At 41.3% G+C, this 16590-nt stretch overlaps 1 protein-coding gene and 1 pseudogene across 1 annotated transcript in view; both read left to right on the forward strand.

Annotated features, from left to right (window-relative positions):
• Positions 1-8154, forward strand: part of LOC147334971 (neoverrucotoxin subunit beta-like) — an 8322-nt gene extending 168 nt beyond the window's left edge. Inside the window, exon 2 of the mRNA XM_086286031.1 lies at positions 6784-8154. Coding sequence (XP_086142157.1) covers positions 6784-7325 — 542 coding nt within the window. The 3' untranslated portion in view covers positions 7326-8154. The remainder of the gene's footprint in view (positions 1-6783) is intronic.
• Positions 8155-13180: 5026 nt separating this feature from the next.
• LOC147334972 (uncharacterized) lies at positions 13181-14275 on the forward strand (annotated as a pseudogene).
• Positions 14276-16590: the final 2315 nt, after the last annotated feature.

The following is a 16590-nucleotide window of genomic DNA, read 5'->3' on the forward strand; positions in this document are numbered from 1 at the left end:
TTTATTCTTCTCCCTCCACAGACCCCCCTCTCTCTAAGGGAGAAAACATAATTTTTTTTCCCACCGGATGCGATTAGTCACACATATGAGTAGTAATACGATGGCACTAGTTCAATATGGCGGCCAACCAAACCGGTGTTGTGCCAAAAAGTGATTGTCTGCCAAAAACTGATTTCCAAAGTTTCTGTGTATTTTTCATGTGTAATATCTTTACGTATGTTCGTAAATAGACTTCAGTGAACAGGGTTTACAAAGGGGTTATATAGAGAATTAAAAAATTATCCGTTTTTAAAGTATCTTTACAACTCTGTGTTATTGTACTTACATTATAACCAATCCGGTCCTTTATCCCCACTTAAAATATTTTTACAGAACTATTGTAATATTTGCTGCTATTTCTGCTGTCCTCTTGGCCAACTTACTCTTACAAAAGACATTTTTCATATTAATGAGATTTTTTTAAGTGCATAAATAAAGGTTATATAAAAGTCACTGCCAAAAACTGATTGCGCCTTCTACCTTGTTACACGAATGTTGTTTGTGGTTCAAGATGACTTTATGTCATCCATAAGGGATGCATTTGACATATGTTTCATATATTATAGCCCAACAAGTTATAGCATGTTTATGTTCCCCCCTCTGCTAACCCCACAGCTGCATGTGACACTATCCACTCTGCCATAGCTCAGCTACAGACTCAGCACCCGAGTGCCTTTATTGTGATCTCGGGTGACTTCAACCATGTATCACTGGACAATACACTACCAACATTCAAACAATATGTGGACTGTCCCACCAGGGGAGAGAAAACTTTAGACTTACTGTATGCTAACGTCAAGGATGCATACAGCTCCTCCTCCCTCCCCCCACTTGGTAGGTCAGATCATAACCTGATTCACCTCACCCCCCGCTATGTGCCAATTGTGAGGAGAGAACCTGTGACCACCAGGACTGTTAGGAGGTGGTCAGAGGAGGCAATAGCGGAACTACAGGGCTGTTTCGAGGTGACCGACTGGGAAACACTCTGTGAGCCTCACGCCGAGGACATCAATGGGCTTACTGAGTGTATCACAGACTACATAACTTTCTGCACCGGCTCCATTGTTCCAGCTCAGACTGTTCATTGTTACCCAAATAACAAGCCGTGGGTGACTAAGGACATCAAAGCCCTCCTCAACAACAAGAAGAGGGCTTTCAGAGGGGGCAACAAAGAGGAGGTGAGGAAGGTCCAGGTGTTACTAAAGGACAAGATCAGAGAGGCTAAGGACAATTACAGAAGGAAGCTGGAGTGGAAACTCCAGCAGAACAGCATGAGAGAGGTGTGGAGGGGCATGAAGACCATCACTGGATTCAGGCCAACCAACAGCAGGGGAGCTGAGGGAGGTGAGAATAGAGCCGACGAGTTGAATCTGTTTTTCAATAGATTCGACACCACAGTGTCTGCTCCCACCCCCACAACCTCACCTGTAGTCAGCCTGGAATCCAGAGCCACACCACTGTGCCAGCCTCTCTCTTCACATGTTGCCTCCTGTGAGATTCCTGACACCCCTCCCCCACCCATCACCTTCACTCAATACCAGGTTGAGATGCAAATGAGGAGACTTCACTCAGGCAAGTCTGCTGGACCAGACGGAGTGAGTCCCCTTGTCCTCAAGGCCTGTGCCCCCCAGCTGTGTGGAGTCTTTCATAAACTGTTTATGCTGAGTCTGAGTCTGCAGAGGGTCCCGGTGATGTGGAAGACATCATGCCTCGTCCCTGTACCAAAGACGCCTCGTCCCAGTGGCCCCCAGGATTACAGGCCCGTGGCACTGACCTCCCACATCATGAAGACCCTGGAAAGGCTCATCCTGGACCAGCTGCGACCCATAGTAAGACCACATCTGGATCCCCTTCAGTTCGCTTATCAGCCTCGTCTCGGAACAGAGGACGCCATCATCTACCTGCTCAATCGTGTCTACACCCATCTGGACCAGCCGGCGAGCACTGTGAGGGTCATGTTTTTTGACTTTTCCAGTGCTTTCAACACCATCAGGCCGACCCTCCTGGGTGATAAGTTAGCAGCGATGCAGGTGGATGCTTCTCTGGTGTCCTGGATTGTTGATTACCTGACAGGAAGACCACAATATGTACGTCTCCCACAGTGTGTGTCTGACAAGGTGATTAGCAAAACAGGGGCACCACAGGGGACTGTCCTCTCCCCCTTCCTCTTCACCCTCTACACCACAGACTTCAGCCACTGCACAGAGACCTGCCATCTTCAGAAGTTTTCTGATGACTCTGCGGTGGTTGGATGCATCAGCAGGGATGATGAGACAGAGTACCGGGCTGTGGTCGACTCCTTTGTCACGTGGTGTGAGCAGAATCATCTGCAGCTCAACGTGGCAAAGACCAAGGAACTGATCGTGGACTTCAGGAAGACCAGGAAACACTTGCCCCTGTTTCAATTCAGGGGGTCAGTGTTGACATTGTGGAGGACTATAAATACCTTGGAGTACACATTGACAATAAACTGGACTGGGCTAAAAACACCACAGCACTTTACAGGAAGGGCCAGAGTCGTCTCTATTTTTTGAGGCGACTGAGGTCCTTCAACATCTGCCAGAAAATGCTGAGGATTTTCTATGAGTCTGTGGTGGCCAGTGCGATCCTCTATGCTGTTGCATGCTGGGGGAGCAGGCTGAGGGTCGCAGATGCCAACAGACTTAATAAACTGATCCGTAAGGCCAGCAATGTTGTGGGGATGGAGCTGGACTCCCTCAAGGTGGTGTCGGAGAGGCGGATGCTGTCCAAGATAAAGACAATGTTGGATAACACCTCCCACCCACTCCATGACATGTTGGTCAGTCACAGGAGCTCGTTCAGTGAGAGACTGAGATTACCGAAAAGCACCACTGAACGACACAGGAAATCATTCCTGCCTGTGGCCATCTCCCTGTACAATGCATCCACTTAACACACTGTTTGCTGCTACAACTACACATGTTTCTTTTCCAAATATTTATTTATAAGTGACTTATGTATGTATGTATGTATGTATGTATATATATGTATATATTGTACTATTCTTAGTTAGCGTATTGTCTGTCTTTTCTTAATGTTGGTTTAAAATGGAGCACTGTAACAAAAAATAATTTCCCCCAGGGATCAATAAAGTATTCTGATTCTGATTCTGATTCTGATTCAGTTTAAATACGAGCAATAAATTTTTGGCAAATACCGGAAATCAGTTTTTGGCACAACACCAGATTGACAACCTGTTTGACCGGTTTCATGCATGTGCGCATGCACGTTCAGGTGTGCTCGGGGTATGCGAGTTCACGTGTGGAAACACACAGGGCGTCAGAGAGGTTATATGAGTTTATGTGTTTTTAACTGGGTTTTAATTTAAACAAACCATAGGGTTTTTAATTAAACTATTTTATCGCTTTGGCATGCCTCCACATTCAGTTATGCAGACATATGTGTTCTTAAGAGCAATTCTTTGTTTTTGCGTGGAGGGGTGGAAGCCGTTTTGCTTCACAGTGCGCATCAACAAAGCTGGAATGCTTTTTATTTACATCTAGTCAAAAGTGTTGGTAACAGTGTTTTAATCACACTAATTTTGTGATTCTGACAATATCTCAGCATGCAGCGATGCAAGCATTTTATTTTAAAAATGGCACAAATGGGAATTTCTTCTGAATGGGTAATGTCAGCCTGTTCACAAGCGTTTAATTTAATCAAACCCCTAGTTTTTTACGCATCTACTGGGGTTTCTTTCACGGGTTGATGTGATCATTTTATTTAAAAATCGGGATTTCGGAATGTTGAACTAAGAGGGAGACAGAGCCAGCTAGTTTTTTAACACAGTAAATGGTCACAAATAACATTCAGCCCTTTTGAAAATAAGCGCTATTGGGCTACTTCTAAAACACGTTGCACATGATGTCACCTTTTCCCCCAAAGCAGCCAGTATCGCTCTTTCAAACTAATTGTCTTTTAATCACACTCATTTTGTGATTCTGATGTCACAGCATGCAATGATGCAAGCATTTTATTTATTTAAAAACGGATCAAACGGGAATTTCTTCCGTAAGGGGTTTCATGGTTTTAGAGTAGTTTTTAACACAACAGATGGTCGCAAATAACATTCAGCTCTTTAGAAAATAAATGCTGCAGTGATACTTCTAAAACCAGTCGCACAGACCTGCTCTGTCTTTTCAACAGCCGGTTATTGTTTGAAATTGTTCAGAATTGCAAAAGCCCACCGCGGGTATCATTTAACTGTTGTGATTCCATAGGAAGACAAAAGATAGGTGTATCACTTAGTTGTTGAGAGTACCATGCGAACAAGGGCCCAACTATTGTTTAAAGTGGCCAGTATCAGCTCTTTTTGTAATTCCTCGAGAAGGTAAAAGCCCCGCAGATGTACCAGTCGAGCAGGGTCTCGCCTATTTTCTGAAGTAGCCAGCAACATGCCCAGCAGGTGTATTGCCCCCAGACTTATCGGCCCCCCATCTATTGTTTTTGGAAGCACCCGGTCCTATATGAAGCGTTCCTCAGAGCGTGAGACCCTCGCCATTTCGCGTCAGGACCAGCGCCGGTGCAGACCATTTTCTACCCACACAGAGCGTTTCTGACAGGCTGGCGTTGCTTATGCATAAGAGAAAAGCAACAATACAACGCGGTTCTCTGCTCCAAGACATCGCGGGTCCTTTCACACAGTAAGCATGTGTGTTATAGCCGGCGCTTCATAAATGTCTGTTTTTAAAACGTGACTCATTTGTTGTCCAAAAACATTTCCTCTAAATTTGCAAAGTTACTGATTTAAAAATATATATTTTCAAATTTTTAGCTGGATGTCAAACATATGATAGACTCTTGAGCATGTTTATATAGCAAAATTCACAGTGGTATAACCATAAAAGATGCCCAACTGTGCACCAATGCACTCTATTGCAAGCTTTTAAACTGTATGCTGATAAGTGCATGAAGTATACCTTTAGAAAAAGATCCTGGTGTAGAAAGTAATATTAAATAAATTCTAACAAACGATTATCAAGCTTAAACGTGCTGCTGTTGTTCAGCCGCTGGTTTCCTCTTTCTGGTGCAACGTGGGCCAAAAACAAACGAGAGACGGACTCACGACAGAAAAGCAGATCAGCTGACCATTAATCAGTTTCATGATTGAAGTAGCAGCAAGAAGAGGGAGAGAGAGAGAGGCAGTCACTCCATATGTCGGTTGTTAAGCTTAACGTGGGAATGCTTTACAAACATTAAGAGATGAACTTACACACTTGCTTTACTTCTCTCTGGGATCACTTCCTCGGAGATGAAATGCCGGATTGGTAGCGAGGCTACAAATACACACAGCCGCTCTATCACGTGATGCACACTGCTCCGACATGCTACGGTTATGAGCTGAGTTACGCCGTGTCGCAAGTTTTGTGAGGTGCTTTTTTGATATTTAATGGATCGGATTACATTTTTTATTTTTCTCCGATATCCGATCCAGTAATTTACGTCAGTATCGGACCGGATACCGATACGTAATATCGGATCGGTCCATCTCTAATTTAAACCCCGTTATATTGTGTAGTATAATTAGTATACTTTATTTATCATCTTTATATATGTATATTTGAAGTGATCAGTTTTAAAAAATACAGCCACAGCAAAGGTATACAAACAATCAGTTCCAAGAAAGATTTGCATAGGTAAAAAGCCACCGGCATACCTTAAGGTAAAATCATAAGTACAACCATAAAAAAGTCACTTTACCAGCTGGAGTTTGATCTTCATGAAGTGACGTGAAAACCAGGGTCAGTAGAGTGTCTGCATCACTGGAGAGGATACACAAATAACTGACTAACTGTCTCCTCAGATCTTCCCTAGCAAGATCCAGAGATACTTGAACTCTTCATTTGGCACTGAAAGTGTGTAAATAATTTGCAGCTTAGAGCCATGGCCTCAGACTTGAAGGTTCACATATCCTCACTTCAGTCATCTTCACACTTGACTGCAAACTGGTCCTCTACAAATTGGAAATAACCACATGACCATATCATGCACTAAATGAGACATAATCCACAAACCTTTTTGTATTTTGTCGACTCTATTTTCATAGATTTCATGAAAAGGAAAGCCCTGGTGGAGTGTAATGTGGACTGCTTAGGAAAACCAACCACTCCATTAGGGACTTGTCATTTTACAGGCATAGCTCTGTGCTCCAGCCTCAATAATTGAGGTGCATCTATCTGGGACATTTCATACTCAATATTGTGTTGACATTCTGATGCAACTGGGAGTTGAGGATCTCTTAGACCTCTGCTCAACACTCCAAGTGTACCCTAACTCAATAGAGTGGGAGTTCTTAAGTAGTAGAGTTTTTCAAAACACCCCAAGGGGAATTAAAGCAGTGTGATTTAAAATACAAAGTTCAGATGTGAATTGAAAAAGTGGATTGTTGGATGAGAACTTGACTTAAAAGATTGCTAAAGGTGATATTCATCATCAACTATAAGACAAACAACACAATCTCATGACGAACCATCCTGTGAAGTGGTAAGTAATTTTTGTAGTGGACCCTGAGCTGTGAATGCAGAAGATTTCAGGCTTGGAGTTGAATAATCACTGCATGCTGCAGTTAGGTACTGTATGTCTTAATTTTCCTGGTAATCTGTATTTATGATTCCTTTAATTCCAGAATATCTTCAGACTATATAGCACAGTAACTCTTGTAGTTTGAATGATTAGAGTTCTACAAACTGATTGCATATCTTCTCCCCATATTCTTTCCATTAGATTTCTGTGAACTAAATCTGGATCTAAACGCAATACACAGAAAACTCAAACTGTCTGACAACAACAGGAAGGTGGTGCATGTAGAAGAGGACCAGCAGTATGTTGATAATGATGAAAGATTTGATGATTGGCCTCAGCTGCTGTGTACCAACACTCTGACGGGTCGCTGTTACTGGGAGTTTGAGTGGAGTGGAGAGGTTCATATTGCAGTGGCTTACAAAGGAAGAAAACGGAAAGGAAACGGTGATGACAGCAGGTTTGGCAAAACTGATCATTCCTGGTGTTTGTACTGTGATGAGGGCGAATACTTTGCAACTCACAATTACAAATCAAGAGCCATCCCTGTCTCCTCCTCTGCCTGTTACAAAGTAGCAGTGTATGTGGACTGTCCTATGGGTACCGTGTCCTTCTATAACATAATCTCTGGCACACTGGTCCACCTCCACACCTTCAACACCACATTCACTGAACCTGTATACCCTGGGTTTAGAGTTGGGTTACGTGACTCTCATATCTACATCTGTGCTGACTCAGAAAACTGAACCTGAGCTCATAAAGTAGCAATATAGCAAAGTTACTGAGCTACAGTAATATAACTGTGATCCATATATTATAAAATGCACAACATTATACATTTGAATGTGGTAAATGTTTCAAATGTGATTCAAATTACACCAACAGTCCACCAAAAGTCCTAGTGTCATCTTCTTAACTTCTAGATCATGCAGTAGTAGTGGAAATAGAAAACTGAGGAAAATTTTAAATTTTAAAAGCAGGCAAAACATTTGATTAAGTGAACCGGTGGTTATAATATGTTTGCAATTCAAGTGCATAGTTCAGAGGCTTTTGGATAGGAATCCTGTAGCACCACCATCTGGCCAAAAATTACTGAAAAGCACCAGACAGAGCAGGAGTAGTTCAAAGTTCAGACTGGATTCAAAACAGTACCAAAAGTGAAGCTTCGGGATCACTTTGGATCAGACTGTACTGGACCTGTGAAGAATGAGATGAGAAGAGCATTAACAAACACTGATACAAGTTCATCACGTTGCTGTGTGATGATTTGACAGAGAACTCAAATGAAAGCAGCAATAAGGGAATATCAACACATTCTCTTATCAGCTCTGGTTTGAAGCTGCTATCAAAACATTAGATTGAGTTTGCAGAAGTCTACAGTCAGATTTTTGGAGCAAACACATCCAAGACTCAAAGCTGGAAGTCTTCTTTCCTTCCTTTAATTTGCTGAAGAATTTGAATATTCTACCAACAACTTCTGCTTCTTAAATTCTTTTTAAATCCATAAATATTTTATTCCAAATTGCAGTGGTTAGCGAGGCCTCCATGTCTGAACCTCCTGGTCAGCTGAGATCTTGGCCTCCCTCCTGCTGTGTGCCCAGCCTGGAGGCTGCAGTCTGTGACCGGCTCCCGGTGCAGACGGCTCCCTGTTATAGTGTTTCCTCACTTGGCTCATGCGAGCCCAGCCCAATTTTTACTCTTTAAGTGTGCGTGTGTGTGCGTGTGTGTGTGTGTGTGGGGGGGTTGGGGGGGGGGGGGGGTATGTGTGTATTCACATAATTTATGTTAATGAGAGTGTGGGGAGTGAGTTGGAGGGTGGGGTGGGCTGCTTTTAACTATGTAAAGCACTTTGTGCTACATTTTTTTGTATGAAAAGTGCTTTATAAATAAAGATTGATTGATTGATTGATTACCTGTGCCTGTATAATCTGCTTTCATGTATAATAGAAAGATATAAATGAAGAATGAAAACTTTCCTCAATGCTGGAAATGTTTTAGTGTAATGTTACAGCTGTGAATGCTGATCAGAGAAAACTGTTTGTTCTGAGTTTATAGACTGCAGTGTTTCATTCATTTTAAATGATGATTAAACTCTCATCCTTCCTTTGGAGTCATGGTATCAATACTGTTTATTGATGATCCTGTTTTTGAAGCAGAATAAAGTCCAGCAGGTAACAAGACAGCAGCTCATCTTTGTGTCCTTCACACTCGACAGACATTCAGGAGAAAGAGTTCATGTGAGACGCTGCTCAGGACCAGTGTCAGTGTGTTTGAGATGACACTCACTCACCGCAGGATCTGAAGCAGGTTCCTGCTTTTAAAAACTACATTTCTAAAACCAAAACATATTTTTACATTTACAGTTAATTTACAGTTAAAACCGTTTCCGTCAGGAGGCAAAGCATCACCTAATGTATATGAAACCACAGATCGTTATCATCATCATAACATTAACCTGACGACGTCATAATAAGCTGCTGTTCAACAGAGAGCGATAATTACAATAAACGCTCTGTGAGGTCGATGTTCACATTTTTTTTTTTATTTCCATAAAATAATCACAGTTTATAGTCATCGTGTTAGTTTTGACACTTTGATCAAGATTCCCTTCAAAATAATGTAAACATGATGAACAGTTTCCTCCATTAAGTTTATGATTATTATTCTCGGTCATCGTGTTGTTGAACTAAACTCCAACAGCCTCGTTTACATGGTTGATCAAACACTGATCTGATGAGCTGGAAGTTGATCAGTATTCATCACTGGACTGAATATAAATACTGTTTTCTATTTAGAGAGTATATTGATGAAAGGTATTCGTGTACTTTGAGTCTTTCAAGCTGCAGAAGTGTTTTTCTGACACACGGTGGCGCCATGTTTTAGCTGATGAAAAAAAATGGAAACTTCTCACGTTTCCTCCACAGTCAGTGCAGAGAAACTGGAGTCGTCAGTTTACTGTTGTGTTTGAGCCAAATGGATTTTAAAGACTAAGAGTGTGAAAGAAACAGCAGCACAGAAAAGAAAAAGATTTAGAAAAAGACGTGAAAAGGAGTTCAGTGTGTATAACACTAACGTAGAAACACACAGCAGTTAACAGGCTCAGTGAGGAGCTGGACTCTCATTTTTCACACAGACATTTTCAGGGTGCTGAGTGGAAAAGTCACAGGTACACGGCAGCTCGCTACCTGCTGCAAGTGGGGACAGGTTAGCTGTGCACGTGTAGCCGCTAAACTGGTGGACCTAAATCTTCACCACCACGTCTGTATACATACAAGCGGAAAGGGAGTGAGTGGGTCAGCGCTCTGAGCACAGAAGCTAAGCCGGCTTTAAACACACCATTTATTTTCAGGATAAAACACAGTCAGATCCCCAAATAAAAGCTAAAATCCCCGCTATACGATAAAAATAATGTTCACAACCCGCTAAAAGCCCTGCCGGCAGGAATAATTACACACTTTTAAAAAAAAAAAAAAAAAAAAAAAAAAAAAAAAACCCACACACCCACACACCCACACACACACACACTAAAAACTCTCCCCCCCCCCCAGAGTCCTATATTCCCAGAGTCCAGCCACACGCGGGCAAATGTTCCTTAGCTGAGAGAGACAGGAGAGGAACTCCTCTTCCGGGATGGGGAATCTCGCCAGCAGAAGACCAGGGAGGAGGCTCCCATCTCCACCTGACGGTGCGCGATCGTGCAGTCCAGCCACTCTCCCCACCCGCGCACGGCCTCCCTCGTAGCTCCGCCCTGAAACAACAGACACGGGCCAGCAACGTTGTCGGCGCAGCCGCTGTTATCCTCCCCTGGCAAAGCTACGCCTAGCGCCCAACAGTGGGAAAGCGATACTCACAGATGCAGGCAGAGGCGTACCCCTGCCCTACTGTGGATTTCACGCGTCGCCTCCCACGGTCGCTATTCTGTCCGTCGGGACTGGATCGCCGGGTTATGCTGGCCGATCGCCGAATGTCTCGTGGCGCCCCACAGTCAGGCCGGAGGTCCTTCTGTTCATATGCTGGCTTGCACACGTTTTGTTTCCAGCTCTTCACTTTTCGTGTGTCTCTCTTTCAGTCTTTGCGCTCACCATCTCCCTTAAGTCAGTTTGGCGGCTGATAGGCCACCTCGGGGAACGCCCCCACCTCACAGGTGCCTACAATTGTCCGCTTAATCCACAGTGGAATAAAAAGAATACTGTACAACAACACCAAACACACACTAAAAATATGGGGATAAAATCATGCAATAGGAATATCAATAAACAATAAGCAATATCACTATTACAATAAAATCATGCAAATAAAATCGACACTATGTACACAGTCTGATACAAAACAAAATATAAAAACACAATTTTCCACTGTGTGACACACGCGGAGTATTTTCTTCTGGGAAACGGCTCCGCATCGTGGCCGTTGTGCCGAGCAGTGATCGTCTGTGACACCGATCATATGAAGTTTGTTAGTTGGTAGACGTGAGCGAGTGCAGCTTTGGTGTCTCGTTATGCTCAAGGAAATACACAGAGATCTGCGCAGTTGGTGCACGTTTCCCCTCAAAGAAACCCAGACGTCTCACCCTGGAGAACATAAACGATCAATAGGAAGTTTGTCCATCGATCTCCTCGAGCTTCATACACAAGCGAGTGGCACCAAGAAACCAGTCCCTTTGCGACCAAAGTGATGACGTCAGGCAGAGAAACAGTGAAAGCAAGTCGCGGTTCTGTCCTCTACTCAGATCCTATTTTCTGTTTTTATACAGTTTTTCCTGGATTTGATTGAATCTTCTTTTTTTTTCTTTTTTACAGCTTGGTTATGACACATGCATATGAAGTGCTCATCAACTTGGATTGTCTCATTCAACGTTAGCTCATGACATCTCCACTTTTTTTCAAAACCAATTAGCATCCAATCTAACTTTACCTTTGGTAAATTTGATGAACTGGTCCTTTACATACACCAGAGTGAGATGTAGCCCTTTATATTTGACAGAACATCTGTAGTCAGTGTGTAAAGAGGTCACTGTTTCCTGGTAAACATGCACACTGCACTGAGGAACAGGAAATAATGATGACCAAAATATATTTTTAATTTTAGGTCAGCATTTAAAAAGCGGCAGCTATTACTCATACTCATACTCAGTCGCAAAGACAGAGACGTGCTCCCATATATACACTTAAGCTGATCCACACAACTGCAGCAGGACGGAGTCATTGTGCACTTCAGAGATAAATCAAGTGGTTAAAGGTAAGAAACAGAGTCCAGCTGAAAGAAGAGGAGACAACATTAGCATGTACTTTATCTTTGTTAAACTTTACCGTGTTTCTGGGCATCATTTATTTTTATTTTGTCTGTTAAATATTGATTTTTTTTAAAACATTTTAGCCTTTATTTCATTGAACAGTGCACAAATAAGACAGAAAAGCAGGGACAGAGTGAAGAGGAATGAGCAGGCCTGAGATGGACCCAGACTCAGGCCTCTGCAGCACACTTTGACCTGCGGTTCACCAGCTCAACCAGCAGCTTGCTGTCTGTTAACTTTGAGTGCATTTAAAAGCACTGGGCTCATCCATACATGCACTTGACTACTTGTGCTTTGATTAACAGTTAACAATATGAGCATTAGACTGCACTCTCACACAGAGACACAAATCTCTATGAGGATGACAGCACCAGTAAGATCTGTGTTTATTGTAACAATATAACTACATCATAAAGGTAATATAATGACTGAATTTAATATGGAAACGTTTCTGTGTTAGAGTAAAATAATATGTGATTACAACTGTTCATGAGTGATAACCTGTTGCACACTTTCACTTTATTTTAACTGTGTGAGTTTGTGCTTTTCTTATAGACACTCTGTGTGGGTGAAATATATGCTGCGCTGAAGGCTGTTAATGTAATAATGTTCTATTGTTATTATTAGCATCCGAGTCAGGTGTGAGGTCATCTTTGTGGTAAAATAGTGGTGTTGATACAGTTTATTTATATGTCACTAGGTTGCATTTGGTTTTAGAAGAGCTCAAACACCAAACACTGACACCAACCATTAAACTGCAGTTAAAGTTTTATTTTCTCGTAACAGGAAGCTGTCTTATTTGATGTCTGTTTGTTTTAAGTATTTAAATAAAACATTATTTTATTATTTTATGGACACTTTGTTTGTATCAATCGTAGAAAAGTTAAGACTAAACTGGAGGTATAAACAGAAACATTCTGCGTAAACAGTAAATTAAATGCTTTTGTATCAGTGATACTCATGAATCATTTATTATATTTATTCTGGGTGAGCTGGAAGATTTGAGAGAACTTCTGAGAAAATGAGTTTAATCTAATTTATTAATTTATTTATTTCAGTTATAGCATGGCGCCACCTTCTGACAGAAAACAAATTCTGCAGCTCTGAAAACCTTAATATGAAATCAAAGTGCAGGTTTTTCTTCTGGTTGCTTCTATTGCAGTGTTTGTAGTTCTAGTTGTTTTGGTCAGATGTTGTGATGAGTGAATGAAGTCAGACTGTAGATTTTCCTTCTTCTAGCTGTACTGACTGACCTTTGACCTCATGCGTTGATGACTCTTCACCTCTGTCTCCTCTCACAGGGAGAAGATGATCTGCAGGATCCTGCTGCTCATCATCCTCACCTCATGTGTCTCTGGTTAGTTTACAGCTTCACTTTATGAACTCCAAATAAAGCTCAACAACAGATTTGTTCCAGTTCTCAGTGTGTCTGCTCCTCTCTTTCCCTCTCTGTCTCCTCAACAGGATCATTTGTAGTCAATGTGACACAGACCTGCTATCAGGCAGAGGAGAACCACAACATCACACTGGAGTGGACGTTCACCACCAAAGCTGACAGATCCACCAAAACTCTCAACATCCTCTGTGAACTCTTCATCAGTGATAAACTCTCAGTCCTGTATCATGTTCATGAAGGTGTTGAGGTGTCAGAGTCTCAGGATGAAGAGTTTTCAGGACGAGTCCAGAGTGACAAAGACGCCCTCAGAGAAGGACGAATCAGACTTCAACTGTCCAGACTCAGGACTGATGACTCGGGTCTGTACCTGTGTGAGGTCAACACTGATTATGGCTTCAGTGTTGGAAGATGTCGACTCAATGTCACTGGTAAGATATTTTTTTAACACTTTGCAAACATTATTCAATTCAAGTTAAAACAAAACCTGTTATTTTGGGCTTGGTCTGTTTGTTTTTAGCAGTTTTTCATTCGTCCAACCTTTAGACTGTGAGTCCACAACCAGAGAGCAGAGAAAGCCAGCGTGGTGTTGGACTGTCACTGGTATTACCACTACTAGCTCTAGTGGTCATCTGCGCTCTGCTCTGTTTAGTTGGCATAAAAAAAAGGAAACAAACATTGACGAGAGTTTCAGAAATTAAACCAATCACCACTTAGAGGACTTTTTTTGGAGGATCAGTTTGAGCCCAAATTATTTGAGCTTTAAATAAAGACCCGAGTCACAAATTTAACCAACGAACTTTTCAACATGTGTTTAAGTTCCAGAAAGCAAATTATGAAAAAAATATAATCTATTAATTAAGTCCCTATTTATTGAAGCTTTTACAGGAGTGATAAATAACATTAGTGTAAACAATGATTCTTGTTTTACTAAAAAATGAGAAATCTTTGAACAGACTTTTACTTCTGTGTCCCATCCTGTTGCTGCATTACAAGTTTCAGCTTCATCTCTCACCTCCATGAATACTAAAGACTGTAACAGCTGATTGAGAGGGTTACCGTTTAACGTTTTATCATTAAAATAAGTAAGATATATGATGCGTACAAGGAAAATGTTTATGCAGACATATCACTGCTGTAATAATGTTTACATTGTAAATAAAATCATTTGTATTAGAGAAGTTCTTATTTTTGTGTTTTCATTTATTTATTTTTAAACAAGTGGAAAAACAAAAAAGAGTTTACAATCAACACACAAAGCAACTTCATTAACACCAGGGCTCAGTCCCGTCTGGGTTTATTCCACCTTTATTAAAAAGACAAACATGTTTTTACTTTCTGTAGTCAGACTTTATTTTCAGCATCAGTTACTGAGTGTGTGGTTTCAGCCCCTCATTGCTTCATCAACATAGTTACTGTTTATTTGTCCTGCCATCCTGTAGAAGCTCAGAGAGCTTTGAAGAACGATGAGCAGCTCAGGTTAAACAGTCCTGTTACATCATGGAGATCTAGACTGTAAACGTTCCTTCAGAGTTTCAGAGCAGCATGAAAATAAAGCTGCAGAGACTGAATCTGGTGTTGACATTTATTAAACACGGTAAACAATAAGTCCTCTTTACTGTGGTTGGACTATTTCTGTGAGCTGATGGAGCTGAAGTTGGGATTATGCTGAGTGGATACAATGAGGCGTCTCTGAGGACACACAGCAGTCGATCAGATGAGTCCAGTCATTGCTTTACTTACTGGAGGTATTCACACAGCACAGGAATAAACTGTAGCCTGAGGTTTTACACACTTTGTATGCTGTGTGTGAAAAATTAAACAACGATAAACAACTTTTACATTAATGTTAAAGATTATGTGGGTTTATAAAACAATCTGTTGAAACTAGTTCATTCATTTCTGTGTTAAACCAACTCCTAACTCTACAGCTGCTACATCACCACATGGATGAATGTAATCCAACACTGTCATCTGGTGATAATTAGTTTACAGTAGAGTAACTGTAAACTCATTAACTCAGAGTAACAGAGTAACAGGGTTTTGTCTCCTGGCTTTATTTCTGAAAACAATTAAAAATATTACAAGCAGTCCCAGCAGAGCTGCCAACACTCCCATTAAACTATAGAAACCGGCCATGCCTCCACTTTCTGCTGTTGTCGGTCTCTGAGGGTGGAGCTGATCAGCTGCTGTAAATGACATGAAAATATGTATCATTGATTGATTGATTGATTGAAGTAAAATGTCGGTTACACAGAGTTACTCAAGTCATAATTTTACGTATAGATCAACATGACTCTGAGCAGGTAAGCTACATCAGGGCTACTTCATAGACTGTATATAAAAGATGGAGTCAGTCACCATAACGTCCTACATTGTTTAATGAAGCCATGATTAGTATTGTTTTCTTATGGTCATCTTGATGTTTCCACGTGATGAGCAGGAGGTGAATCTGAGTGAGAAACTGAGGAAACCTGAACATGAATGAAATGAAATGAGTTCAGCAGCAGATCTACTCTGCTGTGTTTAGACTAACAGATAAAAAAAAATGTGTTTAACTGGTGAAACAGTCTGAGGTTAGAGCAGCCGACTGATGTCTGCAGGTTGAAGATATTTGAACTCTGAGAGAAACAGCCATCTGTTTCTTCCTTTTAGTGATTGCACCTCTGATCACATGAAGACTGTGGGCAGTGGGACACTGTGGAGGTGGGCTGTAGGCTGTCCACTCAATCACACTTTAGTCATTGGAATTGTGTTTTCTGTGCTGCCTTTTATACTAATGTTCTTCTTTGCTTTTAGTTTGTGTAAGCTGAGCCTAAAGCTAGAGCAGAGATGTTTCCAATCCAATTTTATTTATAAAGCACATTTAAAACTACAGGACTGACCAAAGTGTTGTATAATAAAAAGCAAAGATGCCTCACATCAATAAATATAACTAAATGGTTGACAAATAGGACACTGAGGAGTAACTGGTGAGCAGATGTCAGAGAGCTTGAAGGAACATGTGATGTTAGGAGATTAAGGTATTTTTAAAAAGAGAAAACATTTTAAAATCAGTCCTAAAAGTCACAGGAAGCCAGTGAATGGAGGCCAGGAGACAGGAGGCTCCAGTTTCTGAGTTCTAGTAAGAAGGCCAGGTTTCAAATTTTGGACCAACTGATGGCATGAAAGGGAAACATGATTCACACCAAAATATACAGCAGTGTAACAGTCAAGTCATAATGTAATAAAAACATGTAGAACTGTAGAAAATGAGTAAAAGATAAGAAGGGATTGACCTTAGAAAGAAGTATTGGTCAGTAAAAACCCAATTTTATAACAAAAT

Source organism: Aulonocara sp. 'chitande type north' Nkhata Bay, linkage group LG3, assembly GCF_057382095.1.
Source record: "Aulonocara sp. 'chitande type north' Nkhata Bay isolate Kocher_YH1m ecotype deep benthic linkage group LG3, A_spYH_male_GT1.1, whole genome shotgun sequence".
NCBI classification, from domain to species: domain Eukaryota; kingdom Metazoa; phylum Chordata; class Actinopteri; order Cichliformes; family Cichlidae; genus Aulonocara; species Aulonocara sp. 'chitande type north' Nkhata Bay.